At 46.3% G+C, this 21,641-nt stretch overlaps 1 protein-coding gene across 7 annotated transcripts in view; it reads right to left on the reverse strand.

Annotated features, from left to right (window-relative positions):
* The window catches only part of RALGAPA2 (Ral GTPase activating protein catalytic subunit alpha 2), a 97,313-nt gene extending 77,675 nt beyond the window's left edge, over nt 1-19,638 (reverse strand). For 3 of the 7 annotated variants that reach the window (XR_010429551.1, XM_064650897.1, XM_064650895.1), the window contains exons 1-8: nt 19,435-19,638; nt 12,772-12,882; nt 12,227-12,276; nt 3,405-3,462; nt 1,944-1,987; nt 1,331-1,505; nt 769-884; nt 604-684 (exon numbers count right to left, since the gene is read on the reverse strand). Coding sequence is in view for 6 of the 7 variants with exons in the window: in XM_064650897.1 (XP_064506967.1) it covers nt 604-684; nt 769-884; nt 1,331-1,505; nt 1,944-1,987; nt 3,405-3,462; nt 12,227-12,276; nt 12,772-12,882; nt 19,435-19,540 (741 nt within the window). In the remaining variant the exon portion in view is untranslated. The remainder of the gene's footprint in view (nt 1-603; nt 685-768; nt 885-1,330; nt 1,506-1,943; nt 1,988-3,404; nt 3,463-12,226; nt 12,277-12,771; nt 12,883-19,434) is intronic. The other 4 variants (XM_064650894.1, XM_064650892.1, XM_064650898.1 and 1 more) reach the window with 2 other exon arrangements.
* Between the last annotated feature and the right edge of the window lie 2,003 nt (nt 19,639-21,641).

The raw sequence follows: 21,641 nt of genomic DNA on the forward strand, positions 1-21,641 counted from the left end.
TTTATTTTTAACTGGAGTTGTGAGATTCTGATATGTAAAACAAAGGGTGCTGTGGAGGAAGCTGATAATTTCTTACAGTCACTTTTCAAAATAAAGCATGTATTCAAGATGACAAAATCCCTTCCAAATATCACTTTGGTCTTGCCTTTTGATATTAAAAAGTGTATGTCAAAGTATTTAATTATAATCTATTTTTTTAAACTGAGCTCTTTAATGTTCATTGTCTATATAGTTTCTGCTTTATTTCAAATATTGCTTTATTTGTACTTTTTAAATATATACATTATCTTAATTTCTTTCCTGTACAGATTCATCTGATCTACTTCTAATTAAATTTATGTACATGATAGTTGCATCCTTTAAAAAAAGAAATTTTAGAAGCCATCTCTTTTTATCTCTTCCTCCAGTGGTCCTCTACATTTCTTTTCATCTAGGTATGTGTCCAAAGAGAACAAATCTCATCTTTACCCCATATCAATTTTCTAAATGAAACCACAAGCACATAAAATAGTCAGTTTCCTGCAAGTTTGGATAACATTGATTCATTCTTATCACAAATGTGACAAACTTCTTATTTGAACCAAAGATGGCACAAGGAAGTACCTTTGGGATGATTTTCCTTTCAAAACCAAGACTAATAAAGTGCAGGAGCCAGCTTCTTCCAGGGGAGGGGCAAAGCCAGCTCTGTACAGATACAGTGCAGAATTCATATTCTGTGACCAGTACATCCCCCAGATATTACTGGTTACAAACACACATCTTCCTCACCTGGATTACCATATATTTTAACAGGAGCTGAAGAAAATAGCAGGTTTGGTCTTCAGCAATTTTCTCTCCAGAGACAGCTGGCAAAAGCGGGGTTATTTCCTCTGGAAAAATCTTAGCTAAAACAAAATGTTTTAAACGTAAACATGAAAATACTGAAATAAAAGAATTTTCTATGAAAAGATAAATTTAAAATACCCGTTAATGCACTACTAAGCTGTACAAAACCCAAGTCCAGTAGCTACTGGGCATTTCCCCAAGTCCTGCCACATCCCATGGAGGGTGGCACCGGCACCTGACTCCCCGTGGTGTCGAAGGACTGACAGCAGCAGGCACTGCAGGTGACCCAACGAGCTGGACACCTGCACACCTGCTTACTCTGCAGTGACATGTTCCTGCTGCTGCCTCTCAATGAAAAAATCCCCAAACCAAGAGGCAACCAACCACCCCCGACCGCTCTGGCTGACGTCAGGTGGCTCACAGCTGCACCAGGCAGAGCAGCCTGACAAATGGCATCCCCTGGAATCCCCGTTCCCAGTGCCCGGTGGGAGCAGTGCCCACTCACCGTCGGGCGGGCAGGGAGGGCTGAGGAGGCTCTCCAGGGTGCAGGGGCCCCGTGAGGACGCCAGCGGGGGGAAGCCGGGCACGAGGCAGGCGAACAGCAGGATCTGCTCCTCCCCACAGTTCGTCTGCAGGGCTTGGAGCCAGAGCAGGAACAGCCGGATTCCTTCACATCTTATCTGAGAGGGGATGGATTTGTGGGAAAGGACAGTAAACTAAGTGCAGTAACGTGGTTAAACGGTTCAGAACATGCAGAACAAGAGCTTGCACCCCAGCCAGGTGCTAGGAAGTCTTTCCACCACACCAGGGTGTTCACATTATTATTTTACTCCTAGGTTTAATGCAGTATACTTAATGCTAAAGAGAACTGACAAAACGAAGCATTAAGCAGTATCTATTTATGCCTTCTCTGGATAACTTTACGAAGGTCATTAAAGGAGCAAAATAAGAGAAGACAAATGTTAAAATAATCTGGGATCACAATAATAAGATTTACGATTAAAAGGTAAGTAAAATTACAAAGCCTAACAGTCTGAAAACCACGGATCTTGAAAAGCTGCAAAGTGATATGCTTCATAAGAATGAAAGTGAAAAGGAATATGAAAACAAAGAAATACCTTGAGAGAATTTCCAGTGTGCAAAAGTTTCTTCAGAATTGACCCTGGATTAGGAAAGTTAAATAGGCACTATCAGACACAAAGAACGGGCCCTCCCAACACAAGGGTTTTTAAAAAATACTCCAGAAAAAGCTAGTTTAATGCCATTTACTCTGTGGCCACTGCACTGGGTTTTAAGACAACCAAGGGGGAAAAAATCCAAAGTAAATCTGGTTACAATCACCGTCATCATCAGTGGAGTAAGATTTACTATGGTGTGTCTTTCCAGTATGGTACTTTGGGTTTAGCCAGATGACAATGTCTCAAATTATTTTCATAAATACTAAGATTGTGAATTATGTACAGCCCTTAAACAGGTTCCTTCCCTCCAGATCTCTCCACTTCACAACACTAAACAGAAATTAACATGTATAGAAAACACACATTAATGCACGTGAACATTAAGCAAAAAGGAAATCCCAAGGTAGAGCTGTAAAAAATTGCTCAGTCAAAAAATTATCCCAATATGGCCACCCAAGAGAAGTATAAAGAATATATCAGCTACAAAACAACTGACTGAAACCAATTTGCTCTGGACTAGCTCAGCTGAACCAGTATGAAGTGGTCAGGCAGATGTCTCCTCTTATTTTTGTCACTGCTGAGTGGAAATGTGACAACAGCCCTTTCCTTGACCTTTAACTTCCACTCATTGTTCTTCTGCAACAGCAATTCCTTGTTCTGATGACAAACAAGGCAGTTGGAGAGACAGTGCTGGAAACCAAACCCAACCACAACAAAAAAGTCCTACTCAGAAGGAACAGAACCCCTCCATAAAATTTACTTTAATAAGCAGCAAAACAAAATGTTGGGACCGCTCTGGCAGCAGTTGGAAGCAGAACTTTCTGCTGCCTATTCAGTGCCCAAGTTTTACAGGATGAATTTCCAGGAGGCAGAGAGGATCAAGTTCCACACAGGATCTATCCCTGGTGGGATGGATTGGAACAGGCATTTCTTGTGCAATCACTTGCAAAGACATCCTATTGCAAATCTGCAAGTCACATACAGATCCACAGCACTCCTGAATCCCAGTGTTTGGAGTTGGTCTGTGAATCCAAAGGGAGACCTAAGCAGGAAAAGGTGTGTTGGTTTAAATTCCCCTCATCCTGATAGCTTCCATCACATGGAAGAGAAGAAAGGGAAGAGGGCCAGGTAAATCCAAGAAGATAAAAACTGAAATAACATTCATGCAAAATAAAAGTGAAGCAGGCAATCCAAGCCACCCCAAGCAAGGGACACAGATCTGTTGCAGCAGGCAAAAACATTTTTTCATGTGCTTTGGGAATGCTGAGCTGCAAGTCTCCTGTGTGAGTACTATTTCTGTGGGCAGTGCTGAGGGATTCAGGGCTTGTGGAACCAGGGAAGTGACTAGAGAAAACATTGCTTTTATTTGCACTAGAATGTTTTTAAACCATTTCTTCTTACCTATACTGCGAAAATGCCATCGATAAAAAATCCTCTCAGGCAGTAGCTGCAATATTTTCTGCAGGAAACAAAACTAAATAGTCACATTTTCCATAATAAACTGGGTCATCAGAGGATACAGAGAAACGAAGATACACGACACAAATGAAATGGTAATACATATAAACAGAACACCACAGAAAGAAATGCCTGTCACAACAAGGACTCCTGCCCACGACTTTGCTCTCTGGTTGTGGAGAAAGACACCGGGAATGGTTCTGAATAAATACCACGACCCAGTGATGAAGCACTTTCCCTTCCCCTGTGTTTCAGCCCCCAGCATTGCCCGTGAAGAGCCCAGACATCGTGAGCAGCCCTCCTGGGCTGACACAGCGGAGCTGTCACGGCTCCGGTTCCAGCCCCGGCTCCGGGCTGTGTTTCCATCAGCTAATGGGCTCGACCCCCGGCTGAGGCACGGGAACAGCGGGGCAGTTCCTGCTCCTGAGAGCTCATTTACCTGTGCTTTCAGCCGCTCCGGGAAACCGAGCCAAATTACACAAAGCCAGACTAATTGAATTCCCAGCACAGGCAGTTAATAAAGCACTTAGGGAATAATCCGTGGTGGCCTGTCTCTGGAGCTGAGGACTGATCCTCCCGAAGGCAGATCAAACACAACGAGAGGCTGTGGTCAAACCCCTTCCCGCAGTTTGGTTACGCTACAGGGCACCCGCAAAGCAATTTAAGCACACGCTTAAGTGCTTTCCTGAACGCAGTCTTATCATCTTAGTTGCAAAGAACACTTGGGGCTTCCAAATGCTTTCTTTGTCAGTTCAGTGGATGGTAATGCTGTTAAATAAGCTGGATAAATCAAAACTATTTAGGGGTCTTACTTGAGTAAATATGGCTTTAAAAGGACTTTAACAGGCTCCAAGACACCTTTTTTAAACTACTGGCAGTAAGGACTAGGGCTTGGCAGGCAGGTGAGGCAGTCACACAGGACAGCTCACCCACTGCTGCACCACCTGGCAAAGGAGAGACACAGACAGGGCTCCACACAGGTTCCACAGAAAAACATGTCTGCATCTTACAGGTTTTCACCCACTGAAATACAGAATATAGGAAGATATATTTAAATGGGGAAACTACTTTTCAACATCTACTTTTGGAAATCAAATTAAATCAAACAATGTTATAAATGACTGAGACAGAGTTCTTGTCATTATCAAACAAAAATCACTGGCACAAACTTCTGCACAACAAAGCATCATTAAGTTTTCAGAAATACCACGTGCAGGATGCAAAAATGAATGGCAAGTCACTTGAGCAATGGTGAGCCATTTTTTGGTGTTTTGCACACAAAAGCTCACAGGAGGAAACATCGCAGCCAAGAAAGCAGAACTGGCACTGTGGGCAGCCCTTGGGAGCTGGCTGGCACGGGGCAGCACTGCTGCTGACAGCAGTGTGCCTGAGACATGGACAGACTTTTTTATTTTTGACAACCGAGTCCTTCAGAAGTTTTATACAACACTCAGAATAGTCTTCTTGGAAATGGACCATTCCTTTCTCCATGGCAGAAGATGGAAGTCATGACAAGTTCACATGCTTAGGGAGCTAGAGCTCAGGTCAGAGGGGCTGCTCCTCCTCCACACCCTCACCAGAGCACGTCCTCCCCAGAGAGTACTGGGCATTTCTAGAAGTTTATTCCGAGTAAACTTGCAAACCAGGCACGTCCCTTCTATGTTCCCAGTGTATTTTGTTTTGGTGTTCCTGCCCCAGCTCCCTGCCCAGGACACTGTGGCAGCAGGGACTGCAGGAGCAGGGGGCTGGTGGCCAGAGGTCTGGCTCCCCCCCCCTCCGTGGGCAGGAGGAACAGGCTTGGGATGAAGGATCTGACTGGCTAAAAATGAGGCCATGACTCACACTGGGGCTTTTTACCTGTTAGTTAAGGACCAGGTTTCTGCCAGTCATACTGCAGGATCCATGGACAAAGAGTTATCACCATCCATCTAAACATTAAACACTAGCAGCCCACCACTCCTCAGGACACTTTCTGACATTAACCTTTACTTCACTTGGCACAGGGCAAGAGGAGCTTTAACCTAAGCCAGGAGCGCTCCAAGTGCCCCTGGAGCAGTGCCACTCCCTGTGGGAGCTGTGTCTGTGCCAGGCCCATCACACACCGTGTGCCCAAGGCATGCAAGGAAAAGCTCCAGGAAACAAACACTTGGACAAACCAGCAACAAAAACCAGGCTGGATTCAGGTGTCACAACACACTGCAGGGATGAACCTTCACACATTGGCACATTTATCATGGAAAACCAGACAAGAATCGCACATATTTTGTTTCCATTGTTTAAGTCTGTTACACAGTTTCACCTAAATTTGAACACGAAGTTCACTTCCAGAAAGTCAGCTATGACAAGGTGTGAGCTGATAAGGTAAAAGCTGCATAATAAAGACCCGTTTCAAAAAGAACTTAAATTCACTGACACTCAGATGTGGAAGTTAAGGTTGTGCCCAGAGAAAGCCTGGAACACTGGCTGTTGCAGAGGACAACAACAAAAGCAAGCTTAAACTCTAAACTGTATGAAGCTGGGAGGGTTGGGGCAGAAAACAACACCCTTACTGTTCTTTTTGCTTTACAAAACACAGAATCCAACACCCCTGTCAGGTGACTGAATCAAAACAATTCAAGGGTTGAAATAAATAGTACAGAAGCTCTCATGTGATGAAAGCTTCCATATCCCAAAACCTTTCCATATGGCAAAAACTTCAGACATTTATTTCCCAGCATCTCAAAACCAGGAAAACTATAAATGCATGTATTTTGAAAAAATGCAAAGATGTGATTAATCACCTGAAAAAGCACCCCAGACTGCTGGTGTCCCAGCTCCCTACTGCAGACAGCACAGCTCTGCTGCAGAGCACAGTCAGTATAAATAAATAGAAACTCAGAGTCCACATTTGTTCCTGCAATGCCAAAACATGTTACCATGGTTAAAATCCACACCTTCAAACACAAGTGACTGCAGGTTGTGAGTTAACCCCCAGTCCCAGACAGCACAACATTTAACTGGTGATTTTCACCTGAGAGACTGGGGTCCCCACACTGAGATGGGCTTGGAGTGCATCACGAGACAGCACAGATCCCAAACAAGCTCCAGTTGTTCCCACTGCAACTTCCCATTTCCAACAATATTTTCTACACCCTCCCCACCCTGGTGTTCTAAAAATCACATATTGCTATTCCTGTAAAACAAATGATGGTTTCTTCCCCTCCAGCCCAGGCTGCCATCCACACCGCTGCGAATCCGAGCTGGCTATTGACATCTTGTTCCTAGTTTCACAGTACACTAATAAGAAATGTTTTAAGAAACCCCACAGTGCGAAATAATATTGCTTTTTCAGAAAACACATAGATCTATTTAATGCTTAGTGCTTTGCTGCATCTATATGGTAATCCATTATAGCACACTTGAAATAGAAATTAGGTATTACTACTGATCAACACATCAGGGTATCTGTCAGTTCTTTTAACTGATTATCCATAGTTCTTTTTCGTTTGGACTTCCTGCATGACTAGGAATAATGTTAAGTTTAAATCTTAGTTTACACAGGATGCTGCTTTTTGAAAGCTGGATCTCTCTCTTTTATCACAGTAGAATAAGAACCACCAAGGCTGTATTTCAACAGACTTGCTCCAACTTCACCAACACTGCAATTTCCATTAAAAAGCCTTTTATTTCTGCCCCCGTTGGTGAATGATACCATGACTGGCAGCTTTGTGCCTATCCCTGAGTGCTGCCCCAACGCAGGGACAGCTGGGACCAAACTTACACCGAGATCCCCCAGCCAGGATGTTCCCAGCTCCACTAACAGGGTGAGACAACAGGCACGGCTGCCCTGCTGCCAGAGCTGCTCCAACCCGGGTCTCAGGAACAAAGCCCCACCAAAGGTGCCCCTGCTGACTGAACGCTCCTGGAGGCAGTGACAACAGCAGGGACAATGGGTTTAACTACCCAAACCTGCAGCAATTTAGACATTTTCCAGCTCCTATTCACCGGCTCAGATAAGCCAAGAGCCCAGTGGAGTCAGTGTGCCTGCAGCAGTTCAGTTGAAATGATGGAACCCTCCATTTATTGCGTTAATAAATTATTCACAGTCATTTGCTGAGGGAAAATGTCTGCCCAAAGCACACAGGGCACTTATTACTGCCCCAGGCATAACAAGATCTCTGAAGTCAAACACAGGAAACTTAGAATTTACCACAGAATGCTGTAAGAATAACAAGAATGTTTATTAAGAGCAATAATAAATGAAAGCAGAACAATGGCAGAATGAACTGCAAATGGTTAAAAAAGTAGTTTTCCATGTGCAGAAAAGAAGAGCTCTAAGCACTTTTATTGTTATAAACAAAAAAGCCCTTTTTTTACCCTAGTGAGCTTGAGAGTCAGCCAGCCAAGTCTGTGTGACACACTGGAGGCTGAACAGTGCAACTGGGAATCCCACTGGGATTCCACAGGAACCCACTGCAAGGCTGAAAAGGAACCTATGACCTGAATTTAAAGCTGTAACTCTGCATTTTAAGCTCTGACTCTTAATGGTAACTTGATTTCAAGTGCCTGATGACCTACAGGTGGGGAAATTTAGATACTGAGCTGTACAGACATGAGGGAAATGCAAACAGCAACAAGAAAGTTAAATAAAAGGGGCAACCACAAGAAATGAGAAATCAGGACCTGTGGTAACAGGAACTCAACAACAACTTCATTATTCCCTGTAAAGAATTTTATAAGTGCTTTCTTTTACCATTGTTTGGTTTAATACACAAATTCCTTAGAATTCAACTGTACTCACTTTTGTTCAAAAGGTAGCAAGTAACTAGAAACAACATCCTAAGACAAGCAAACCACCCTAAGGTAATGCTACAAATATAAGTGTCCTTGTGCACATTCATAAAAAACACCAATGCAGCACCTGACTTTTAAAAGAGTTAGGAATCCAAAAGTACTCCAATTTCACTGATGCAGGTTTTCATGAAATTGAAAATGACCTGCTGAAAGTGAACACTGGTTTGGAGATTTGTTTTGAGCTGCTTCACCAATACTGCTAATTCATAGAGCAGTCTCTATAAAGGACACCTGTAAGGTGCTGGGAGAATTCGGTGTTTAAAATATCCACAGCAGTCTTACTCCAGAGTGAACCAAAGTTATAGATTCTAACAGCTCTCGTGATGAGCATTCCTAGGAGGACTAAAAAAGCAGTGTCTGTGCCCAAGGGGTGTCGGTGCAGTGTGAAACATGAGGGCTCTTTATGTTATGTTACTGTGCACTGGTAGAAAATAAACAAGCAGAAAAATCCAAGCTGAGAAGCTTCCAGCAAACACATCCCCTGTGGGAGGTGGGAGCACCACCCCATCACCTCAGCTGTCCCCAAACCTACAGTGACACCTGAACTACGTTGACAGGACCTCAAACACCTTCAGCAACAGCAGCACTTCCACAAGTGGCTTTGGGAAGCTTTTCTACGGTAGAAAGATGATCTGAAAAATTCTGAGAATAAAGCACTTCATCCAGTGAACGTGTTAAATCCGTGGGGTGAATCTGATGGCCCCATCAGCACAACAGAAATGATGGGGCTGTTCTTCACTAATAAAGCAAAATTACAGAGAATGGGAAGAAATTGAGCTATGTATGATATCAAAGCCATCAGTCTGCTTTTACTTCATTAGAGATAAAACAAATGCAGTGTCAGAGGAAGCAGTACCTGATGCTGCAAGAAAAAAACACATTACTATAAAAAAAAACCCCAAGCTTTCACAACCAGATGATGACATAACACTGTAATGGGACCCAGATAATGGATATAAGTGTAGTGCACCTTTTGTGAGGTCTGTGACACACCGGGCTCAGAGCTGCCCTCAGACCTGAGAACAGGGACACGAGGAACAATAGGGACCTGTTCTGCAAATACACTGCAAATCTGGAGAGAGCCAAACCTCAGCAGAGAACAAGCAAGTTTGTTGTTCACACATTTTTGGGCTTCTAGCTGAAACAGGGAAAAATAACACAGTACAGCTGCTGTGTCATTTCGCAGATACCTATCTGGAAAAAGACAAGGCCAGAGCACCTTAGAGAATATAGAGTTAGAACCAAGAATTTTGTGATATTAATTGCAAAAAAGCACTTTCCAAAATGAACAGTTAAACCTTCACATTCCTCCATTCTGATTAACATTTCTTCTTTAAATAACACATTGTTTGATGTTGTTGCTGAGTGGCCAAGCTCTGTAGCTAATGGGTAAAATTAAAAAATCCACAAATTACAGCCCAGTTTCCAGAGGATCTGTGGGAAAGGCCTCTGTTGCCCAATACACACACTAGGTGTCACTCCACAACAGCAGCAGAGCCCACCAAACCGCCGGGAAAGGCAAAGTCAATTCCCTCATAAATATTTTTATTGATTTTTAAGCTGTTAACACTCAGCGCCTGGACTCTGGATTTGTTAATCCTAAGTAATTACCTATTTAGCTAATTAGAAGAGAATGCAGCCCCCCCCCCCCGCAGCTCACACTGACATCAGATTAACTATGGAAAGCTTAACAATCAATTAGTTTCGTTTCCTCTGGCTCGGTGAAGGTTTCATCACTCGGCACTCCCTTTTGCCTGCCCTGTGCTCACGCTGATGGGCTCCTGGTCGGTGCTCCAAGGCCTCCACTGGGCTGTTCTCCAAGGCATACCTTACCCAGTCTCAGTTTACATGGACTGCAAGGTCACTCCAGCAGATCCCCACCATGAAGTGGATCACTCTGAACTCCACACAAATACCTGAAACCTGCTCCCCAGAGCTGCCTGTGACCCGGCTGTAACACAGAGCTGCCTGTGACCCGGCTGTAACACAGCTCTCCCCACTGGGACCCCAAGCAGCCCCAGTTCAGACACAGCTTTGGGTTTTCCCTCCTTCAGACAGCACGTTCTCCTGATGCTTTTGGGGAGTCCTAAGGGGCAGTTCTTAGCCCCAGCAATGCAGCTGTTCCCTCTCACCAGGTGAGCCAGCATTAGCTATTTCCCAGTCGGTACCAGGGCCACAGAAATGTCCCTCCCTATTAAAGGGTACTAATGAGCTGCCATTAACTGCTCGGGGCAGGTGTGACACCTTCCCCGCTGGGCTGGGGAGGGAGGAGCAGGAAGAGTCCCTCCTGCCCCAAACACTGACCTGGCACATTTCTGAGCTCATGATCTTTGACACTGCCCTGAGCAAAACCCTAAAGCAGACTCTACTGCTGTAAGGAGCAGATTTCAGTCTCATGGTTCCAGGGGAGAAGGGAGGGAGAAGAAAAGGGAGATGAACTGGCTGCATCACAGTGAGAATCCGAGACCACAAACCCCAGGATTGCAGGTCAGCGTTTTCATGGCCATTTTTCCCATTACAGGCACATTAGGCTAAACAGCATCGTTTTTACTATCAACATAAACACCACTCCAACTACAAACTACTCATTAATGCAAAACCATGAAACCACATACTTCTAAGGGGTTTGGGTTGGGGTTTTTTTTAGAGGGAGTGAGAAGGGTTGAGAACAATTAACTTTTGTTTTGACTTCCTTTTCTAGAGTCCCACTGAAAGTTTGAGGGCTTTTTTCCTCCCACCCCTACAGAAAAATAACCCAAAATATAAACAAAGATGGCATTTCTATGATGCAACACGCAAATAAAAAGTTAGTAGTTGCAGTAACAAAGAGAAAGAAATAAAGAAAACAAAAATAGAGAGAAATCAACAGAAGATGTGTGTTAAACCTTAAGAAAGAAATCTGGCCAATTATTTTCCTAAATAACTGTTAAAAATTAATATTTAAAAGTGTCACTGCTTTCTGTGTACAGAGATGGGCAGAGCTTATGCTAAGAATTTCAGTGTGCAGTGTAAGAATGTTTTTATATGCTAGGCTTTCATCTGGTCCAGTGATATTTTCTGGATATTTCACATCCAAAATATATTTATTTAATAACTCTAATTAAAGAGGTACCTCAGAAAATTATCTATCCCAGACTATTCTTCTTTTAATTTAAACAATCCTAATTTGATTATGCAGAAGTTAACTAGGTAACATTTCCTCCCCAGACACTGCCCATGCTCTGATGGCCAGTGCTGGGAAGGAGGGAAGGATTTGCTTCTGGAAGTGAAAGATGCTCCACTGAACTACAAAAGTTTAACAAATTAGTATTTCCCATGCTCCGATTAAACTGATGTGCAGTAGCTGACAACTCCTATCCTCCTATTTCCCTTGTGCTGCAAGAGCAAACACTGTAACCATAATAGATGCCTTCATGGGAGAGGAGCTGGGCCCAGACTCCTGCTGTGACACATTCCAAATAAACATAACGCTGAACTTCACCCTGACACAGCGGAGGGAAACAGTCCTGCTGCTTTGAACTGCCCCTCCACGAAATACAGAAGCAATACCTTCTTTAGTTGAAATAAAAACGAACAGAAGAAACAGACTATTTGGAAAGCTTTAGCCCAACAGAGGCCACGGAACCACTGACCACATGCTCCCCAAATGATCCTGAAACCCCAGCTCATTTTCAGCCCCAGCTCCTCAGGACAGATGTGTTACTGCAGGACCTCCAAGCCAATTTGATAAAACATCTCAACTCTGCATATTCATCCCACCAACATTCTCACAGCATAATACAATGGTGGTTGTATCTGAAAGCTGAACACCCTCCCCAGCTCTGTTCTGCCTTTCCCCTGTGACTGACACCTGGTTTCACCCCTCGCTGCAAAGCTCTAAGTAAACACAGAATGACAAAATACAGATTTGCTTCATGGTACGGAAAACTTACTTCAAAAAGAAAGAGGATGGAGTCCAGCTCCTCCCTTTGTGATTTATTCCCTGCAAGACACAAACCAATATTGTCTGCCATAAATACACGGTGTGAGACAGCAAAATCAGGCTGTTGTTCAGCTGAACCAAAGGTGTCACCCACTTTATTTTTCATCTTTATCCAACATCCCAAGTGCAAGACATGTCCAAACTGTGGTGCCTCTCTGTGCTCTGACCATGTCTCACCCCAACAGCCTGAGCTGCAGGACCCCAGAAAAAGGTGAGAGGGCACGAGTAAAAGCACAGGAACTGAGCTCTGTGCTGAAATGACACTTAGCCATGAAAATGAACTCAGAAATCTTATCAGCTGCTGACATTTCAGAGAGCCATTTTCCATGCTCGCCTCTTCTGCTGCCATGAATTAAAGTGATTAATACTAACACTGTGCTGCATGAAACTACTGATGCAAATATGGATAATCATTGGACAGCCTCTAATGGAATTGCTTTGGACAACACGTGGGGAACCCCGACCAACACCTGCTGGCAAAACTCTACAACTTACCTTTTTGTTTCAAGCTATTTTCCAGTGTTATGAAGTTTTCATAGAATATAAAATAAATTTGAGAATAATTATTATCAAAAAATTGCTTCAGGTCACTTCCATCCACAATATCTGAAAAGAGAACAAACTGTTATTACACATGAGCAGAATGCTGAAAATTCTTGTTTTCCTGCAAATCTAGCATTAGAGAATGAAATAAATGCAATACAAAACTATTTTAGTGACCTCAATGAATATTCAGTACTAAACTGTGATTCCATCCTTGCCAGTAAAACAGGGAAATGTCCATTTTCACTGAATTTATGAAAGTTTGCAGTGGGGCTTTGGCTCATTTGCTTTCCATTAAAAAAATAAAATAAAAAAAATGAGGCAAGTCTCAACCATGTAACCAATCAGCTTCTGTATCACTGAAACAAGCAGCACTGCTGGAGAAAACAAACACCAGCAAAGATTTCTGGATGCAAATCCGGTTCTTAAATTTATGTGGCAAACACATCAACTCAGAAAACAGCATATTTCTAATTCTTTTTTTAAAATAATGGCAATCCAGGCATGCATCACTTCCCGAAGCCTTAACTTACATCAAAAATTTGGACTCAGTTTACTTTTTAAGAAGATAAAAGTCTGATGTTTTCTTAACCTGACACTTGCCAAACACATTAACTTCACCCATTTGCTCTTTATTGCAACTGATTTGGTCCAGAAAAGTTAGGCAATTGCACCCAGAATTAAGAGAAGGACAGTAATTATTATCAACACATCCTCTCACTGAAGCTTCACCTTGTAAGAAACCCATTCAGTAACCAAAATAAAGCTGATGGCAGCAACAAGTCCCAACAATATCCCACGACTACAGAAGAAAGAATGATTTAGCCTTTGGACAATTTGATTTTTATTTAAATTAATACCTTTCCTGCAGTAAGGCTTTGCTTGGCTGCTTGTACTATGGAAACAATTAGTGCAGGGAAACTCTCCGCCATGATATTTGTTTCCTGCAAACTACTGGTCTTGAATTTGCAAGCTAAGTGCAATTATTCCTCGCCATGAATGCGTTCTGTTAAACACAACTCCAGGGGAAAACAAGGCCTTCATTTACAGGCATTTCATATGAAGGAATGAGGTCATTAAAATCCACACAAAAAGGAAACTTTCCCTGTGAATTGTGAAAGGAGGAGAAAGGAACTGCCTTATCAAAAAAGTAAATTCTCCTTTTCTCTAAATGTGGCATCTCAGTGGTGACTCAGGGTCCAGTCTGATGTGAGCTGCATCCCTACAGCCACAGCCTTTTCTCCCAGCTCTGTTTAACTTGTAGCAGGACACGGCTCGTTCCTGTTTCTCAAACGGAAAACATCAAGGAAAGTGTCCTGGGCCATTCTGAGATAATAAGACAGAACCCTGACTTTGGGGAAATCCCACTGACTGGATGGGGATTTCTGAGGGAGTGAGGCAGCAAGGCTGGGGCTGAGCTACAGGTACTCGGGGTTGCTTTTATGTTTGCTCACAAATAGCTCGGGTTACTCCAGCTGCAAACCTGAGCGCTCACACCTCGGCAAGCTGGCAGACAGCAGCAGCCACCAGATCCACAGCAGCTTCCCAAACCCCTGGAATTCACCCCAGGCCCAAACAAGGGCAGGTGACCCACAGGCTCACGCTTCCAGTTAACACTCGAATGGAGCTTTGGCAGCGAAATCCAGGAAACAGTCAGACATCCATGAGGGTCACATCCTATTTCTTCCACATAAACATGACATGACTGGCTCATTGGATGCCTCCCAATCACCCTGACTTGCTTTACTTCTTAAATCTAAAATTTAGGGAAACAAACTACTCAGGCACTATTTTAATAAGAGCCCAAGTTTATTGCCAAGCCCTCAATGCTCTTCCTCATATTAAAAAAAGTCCATGGGGGACACCAAGTCTCTCCTGAGCACACGGGCTTATCTTTTATCTTCCTGTTAACTACAAACATTATCACAGGCACTTGATAGAAATCCTCCCTTGGTTCCTTGAATTTCCAAAGTCACTTGACTTTATACTATTTATACAAAGCTCACTCAATCCTCAAGTACTTGAAAAATTAAAGGAGATGAAGAGAACTTCACAGTCATACCCTGGTTAATGATAAACTTTTACTACCAGCCTCACCCCAGAAATAACGCACAATTTTTACTTATCTTCAAAAAAAGCATGTCAGCATGGAAACAGACTGTTACTGAAACACCCCTCCGATTAGAACAATTTCCAAAATAACGTCAACACCTCAAATTTCACATGAGCTCTCTGGAACAACACCAGCGAGAAGCCCAGACACATTTCCCTTCTGAGTGTCTCTAAATGAAAATTTCCACTGAGCTGGTATTACTCCAGCTGCACACAACTGTGAGACCAAACAGCCAGACCTGAAACCCCACTACTCTCCCTTATTATCCCATTTTTGATGGACCGAGTTCAATGAAAAACAGGGTTTTTCCTAATTGGTATTTTGTAAAGACAAAGATTCAGTACTGCACTTGGTAACCTCACAAAGGTCATATTTAACCTTAGCTGAAGTCTGTGTGCAGCTGTAACAGGTCTGCCACATATTTGCCCACTGCTCAACAGAGAAAAGGATGAAAGCACTGGACATGGCAGCATCCCACGTCTGTACAGCAGTACTCATCACACCTAAGGATTTCAGCTGTGCCTGAGGAGAAAACACTACTGCATAAGATGTTCCAAGAACAAAAGAGAGTATTTTTTACCCAAGAATAGCCACAGAAAAAGTCTTGAAGAGCAGTGATTAATCTTTATACTACAAAAGTCCCACAGAAACCACTCTGGGAAACTGGAGAGGTTTCATTTATGGCCAGTCAGTGGGGAAGAGCCAACCTTGTACATCTCCACTGCTGCTTATCAGTCCATTGTTTTTTAGGTCTGCTGTAAAAAAAAAAAAGGCCACACTACTGACACTTCCACAAACTATATTTGGAAAAAAAATTTCTACTGACTTTGCAAAAGTTCTGAACATAAATACATCTCTATAGCAGTAAAAAAATAAGGGAAATGTTCTGGTCATTTCCCCAACACAAATGAACACCCACTTATTCTGGGTAGCGTTCTGTCCTGCCATGCAGGCAGCGCACCCCACAGATTAGGAATTTGGATCCCAAAGGGCATTTGAGCCCTGAGAGATGTTATAAGCAACACAAACTTAAAGGGAACCTTTTCTTTCAGTTTGGACACTGCACAAACTTATACAGATGACACTAAGGGACCTGAAGCAATCCAGAGCTCACATGAGCCCTTATTTATGGAAATACACATTCCTTTACCTCATTCCTCCCCTGTTATTGTCTTCTCTCTGATCTTTATCCTCCTGCATCAGTGGGATCACAGAAGAGTAACTGTCATTTTGTTTACAATTTAATTCCTGTGATTTAAAACTAACAAAGGAAGAGGAGTTGGCATCTCCTAAGGAAACACAAGACCAGGAGCAGCTATTTGGAGAACATGTGCCCCTATGGCTCGAGGGAAGCAGTTGGTGACAGGGAGTGAAACGTCCAGGGTGGGAGGAACAGACACACATTCCTACGCTGGCCAGCACAAGAGGAGAAGAAAAAAAAATCCAACTATTTTTGAGCCTTTATCCAAGAGCTTTGTTTTCCTTAAATACCGGAAAGGTCCTTCCCATGTGTTGCTTCATTGTCTGTGCTGGTCAGTACCATAAAAGATACACTTGCAACAACATCCATGAAGATAACATCTTCAAAAAGCCCCTCCTGTACTATCTCAAACATTTCCATTGCTGTTCCCAAAAGCAGACGTCCCAGGAACATCCCCAGAGCCGCTCAGACACAGTGCCTGCCCTGACCCCCAGCCCCGAGCAGCCAGGCAGCTGCCACACCACGGCCCCCAGCCAGCCCTCTGGCACTGCCAACAACCTGCACTTTAAACCAAAGTCTAATCCAAGGAATCAGGTCACTACCTCCAAACACAGCAGCCACTTGGAAGGAGAGATGTCACTTCCCGAGAGTGACGCACGTGTTTACCCCCTTGCCAACTGGGTAATAAGTATCTTGACAGAAAACCACCAGGCAGCACCACCTCTTGAACCATCTGCACTGGGACAGAAACTAATTCTGGCGTGCTAATGGGCATGGGTTTCCATTTGTTCCCCCTCCAGGTCTGTCCCAGGAGCCCGAGAGCCTCCTGGGCACCACAGGGGCACACAAAACCTAGCACTGCCCCGAGACAACCAAGAGCCAGAGCAAGGCCAGTACTGCAGCTTAAACCAGTTGGGTCTTGCTGAGAGGCTGAAAGGGGCACATCAACAAAAAAGCTGCTCTGTTTCTTAGTTCTTCAAGTCTATTTGTTTCATCGAGGCTGGTGGAGAAGGAAGAAATGTACAGTCCCAAGCTCACACTGTGGTCTCAGGTCATGATCACACTCTTAAAAAACTCTTAAAGAATTTCCCACAATTATTTTGCAATAAAATGGACATTATTTTAATATAGTTCACACAGCACATGAGCAATTGGACATGCACAGTTAAGAGGCGCATGGTAATGCCACAGCACCTTCTCCTGGCTTTTCAAACTCCTGCCCCCAGGCACTTCCATTCACGGTTCCATCCAAACAAACGAAACCAAACAAACGAAAACAAACAAGGCATTTCACACACCTTCCCAAACAAACAAGGCATTTCACGCACCTTCCGAAACTTCCGCGTGTAGCTCCCAGAGGGAAACTAACATGAAACTAATCCCCCGATTCCCCACCACGGACACTCCTTACCCACGGACAGAGGAGTTTACACCCGGGGCAGTCACTCACCCTCCGCTCACAGCCAAGGTGCAGCGCTGCCCACGGACCCGCCGAGGGCCTGGCACACGAGTCTCTGGTCTCCACCGCCAGGCACGGCCCTCAAAACCGCCCCGCTTGGGAGCGCAAACCACGGGCTCAAACATCCACAGGCCGGGCACGTCAAACCTGCCCTTCCTGCCGCTCAAAGGATGAGCCAGCCCCAGGCCACGAGGCCGGCTTTGCCCGGCACTTTGTCCCCTCACCAAGTGCCCACCACGGGCTGCTGGAAAGCAGCGGATCCCGGGAATTACCGCCCGTGAGTCACCGACTGCTCCCACCTGAGCCCAACCGGCGGCACCTGGGCACGGGCGGGGGCGGCCCCTCACGAGCCCAACGGCCACTGACCCTCACGAGCCCCACGGCCACTGCCCCTCACGAGCCCCCAACGGCCACTGCCCCTCACGAGCCCAACGAGCCCAACGGCCACTGCCCCTCACGAGCCCAACGGCCACTGCCCCTCACGAGCCCAACGGCCACTGCCCCTCACGAGCCCCCAACGGCCACTGCCCCTCACGAGCCCAACGGCCACTGCCCCTCACGAGCCCCCAACGGCCACTGCCCCTCACGAGCCCAACGAGCCCAACGGCCACTGCCCCTCACGAGCCCAACGGCCACTGCCCCTCACGAGCCCCCAACGGCCACTGCCCCTCGCGAGCCCAACGAGCCCAACGGCCACTGCCCCTCGCGAGCCCAACGAGCCCAACGGCCACTGCCCCTCACGAGCCCCCAACGGCCACTGCCCCTCACGAGCCCCCAACGGCCACTGCCCCTCACGAGCCCAACGAGCCCAACGGCCACTGCCCCTCACGAGCCCCCAACGGCCACTGCCCCTCGCGAGCCCAACGGCCACTGCCCCTCACGAGCCCAACGGCCACTGCCCCTCACGGCGATCGCTCCGCGCGCCCCAAGGGCACCGCGAGCACCGCTCTCTGCTCGCTCGGGACCGTCCCCTCGCCCTCACCCCAGAGCCTCCTCGCCTTGCCGCAGCACACTTAGAAGCTTCTTCTGTGTGTTTTCTCCTGCCGGCGGGACACCAGACGCGAGGTTTTCGCTCCGAGCCCAGCCCCGGCGAGGTTGCCCAGGGCACGCCCCGGGCTGAGGGAGCACCTGTGCCCCGCACGGCCCCAGCTGTGCCCACCCCAACCCCGCCGAACTACATACACCTCACAGCTGAAGCGCATCAGCTCCCTCCGACAAGCAACAGCTGAAACTCATCGGCTCCTTTCAACGTGCAGAGCTGTGAGGGGAAAGGCTTCACCTGCAAGGCGACGTTAGCGAGGTTCAACCTTGCCACACGCGCAGAAAAGCATCACAAAGCGCCACACCATGGCCTCCTTTAAAGTTAAAAAAAAAAAAAAAAAACACCAAAAAAAAAACCACCAACCAAAAACCACCACAATAAAAAGCCCCAAATTAACGCTGTTGACAAAAGCAGAAAAGATCTCCCGAAGAACCCCGCGGGAAATATATTCACCTACTATTTACTACCCAAACCACAAGGCTGCACCAGGAGCGCTTGGACACCGGGAAACGCCAATTCCCAAAGGCAGGAGCAGCGAAACACACCCGCAACTTTCTCCCGCGGCTCCCACGCCTCTGGAAAGGACACCCAGCGCTGCCCCTCGGCAGCGACAGCCCGGGGAGCCCACGGGGCTGCACGGGAGCCTGGGGGTCCCCGGGCAGCGAAGGGGGGCTTTTATGCCCCCGTTTCACCGCCGTCCCGGGGGAAAACACTCACCGGGGCAGCGCTGGGAGGGCGAGGAGCGCCCGGAGGAGGAGGAGTGAGGGCGCGGGGGGTCCCCTCGCGGCCGCCGCACTCACCCAGCAGCGCGCGGAGATGCTTCAGCCGGGTCAGCACGTCCCGCTTCGGGTCCAGCGCCTTCTGCGTGGATTTCCTGACGTCGGCGTGGCCCTTCCTGGAGAACATCGCGGCGGGCCGGCCAGAAGGACGGGGGATGCGGGGGACACGGGGGATGGATGCCGGGCGCTCCCCGCCCGGGCGCTCCCCGCACGCGCCGCTCCCCCCCCGCTCTCCGCCGCGCGGGGCGCTGGGAGCCCCGCGCCGCTGACGTCACCCCGCGTGGCGCTGACGTCACCGCCGCTCCCGCCCGCGATCCCGCAGCGATCCCGCAGGGAGTGCCCGCTGTGCCCGCTGTGCCCGCGGGACGGAGCCGCCGCACCGACCTGCCGCCTTAGGTACGCTCGGTTTCGTTTATCCTGCAATCCCAGGCTGGCTGCGGTTGGAGGGACCTTAAAGCCCTTCCAGTGCCACGCCCCTTCCACTATCCCGGGTCGCTCCAAGCCCCGTCCAACCTGGCCTGGGACACTTCCAGGGATCCCGGGGCAGCCACAGCTTCTCTGGGCAACCTGTGCCAGGGCACCCCCACCCTCACGGGGGACGATTTCTTCGCGTTGGATTTCTTCATCCAATCCAGCTCTCAATAGGAAAACCCTCAGCTTTTGAATAACTGCTTGCACTATAAATATGTAAATATTTACTGCCTTTATTCATGTGACACAGAGAGTTCATAGTTATACAACAAAAGCGTGATCCACCCCAGAATTAGGAGCCAGCAGTGTTTCACTTAAAGGTCTTTAGATCCTCTCAGTAAAATTCCTGTGTAAAAAAAAAAAAAAAGCAAATTTTGATAAGCTCCAAGGCAGGTTCTGTGGTCCTAAAAAAGAAAACAGTGTATGTCGGAGAAATAATTTGCATGTATGCTTCTTAGTCTTTCACAAAATTATTCAAGAATCAGTTTGCACGTCATGTAGAAACTATTTTTCAGCCCTGAATCACTGTAGAATAATAATGTCCCAAGAAATACTATTGTTAGGAGCAGAAAATGCATCACTGCCACATCTCACTTCCTCTGAGCCCTCTCAGGGACCATTTCTGCTGCAAAGGCCTGGGGTCACCAAAGCAACAGGTCAAGAACCCCTAAACATGTCCCAGTGGAGAAGGGACAGTCCTAGCAAAGGCTGGCCCTGTCACCAAACCCTGTGGTATTCCTGCTGCTCTGGAGAATTCACTTCCTGCAGTCAGGAAGATGGATAGTGCTAATGCACAGCATTTAAAAAGAAAACTAAAAAATTAATTCTTTTTCATGCACAAAAAAGATGGAGCACATGGCCTTGGAGTCAGGCACAGAAAATTCACTGCTGCCCCATCGTCCCTTGTCTTGGAGCCCATTCCAGGCTTACAGAAATTCCTATTGCATATTCTTCCCATCACACCATTACACAATGTCTCATTCTAGAAGAGTTATAAATCTGCTGCAATTGTCTAAAACTTTGGGTCATGTGTTGCAATTTGAGCATCTGCAGCTTCCTGAGAGGAGCGAATTGGGCTGGTCCAGATTTCACCTTCCATTGCCACGAATCAGTTTGTGCAATTGGCTGAGGCAGCACATGGCTAAAATCTTGGCTTCCTCCTGTTTCTTCTTTTTTTTTTCCTTCCCTTTTATTTTAATTGACTTACGAAACCGGTGACTTTCAGTTTGTCTCTTCTGGCGGTTTCTGATTGTTCCACGGTTTTGTCTTTTTCTGCTTTGTTAAAAAAGGAACCATTGCAGATAAAGGAACTGTGGTTATACAGCTGCTCCAGTGTCTGATAACTTCTGTGATAAGTAGGGAAGCGTTGTGGTGCTGAGCACCAAACTGTATAGCTTTGGTCACTTGGTGCTTTAAAGGTTGCCAGGAATTCTCCTTGTGGAAAGCTCCACAGAGTAAGGATTCCATGGCTGGAATTGTGGTGCTCTAGAAGAGTCCTTGCTCTCCCTGTTAGGTTCTGGGAAATGGGGTCACATGAGGGAATCAGCATCATTTAACACTGGCATAAGTGGAGTGGTTGGAGGTTATTGATCTGTGCTTTCACCACGGAGTTAAGGTTATTTATCTCAGTTCTCGTGTGCCCATGAGCTGCAAGGTGAGAAAGTGCTGCTGTAGGTGGTGGGAGGTAATTCCCTATGGGGCAGGATGTTCCCCTCTGGAGCCTTGAGGGCTGGCACTGGGGAACCAGCGGGTTGTGG

This window comes from Pseudopipra pipra, chromosome 3 (genome assembly GCF_036250125.1).
Source record: "Pseudopipra pipra isolate bDixPip1 chromosome 3, bDixPip1.hap1, whole genome shotgun sequence".
Lineage (NCBI taxonomy): Eukaryota > Metazoa > Chordata > Aves > Passeriformes > Pipridae > Pseudopipra > Pseudopipra pipra.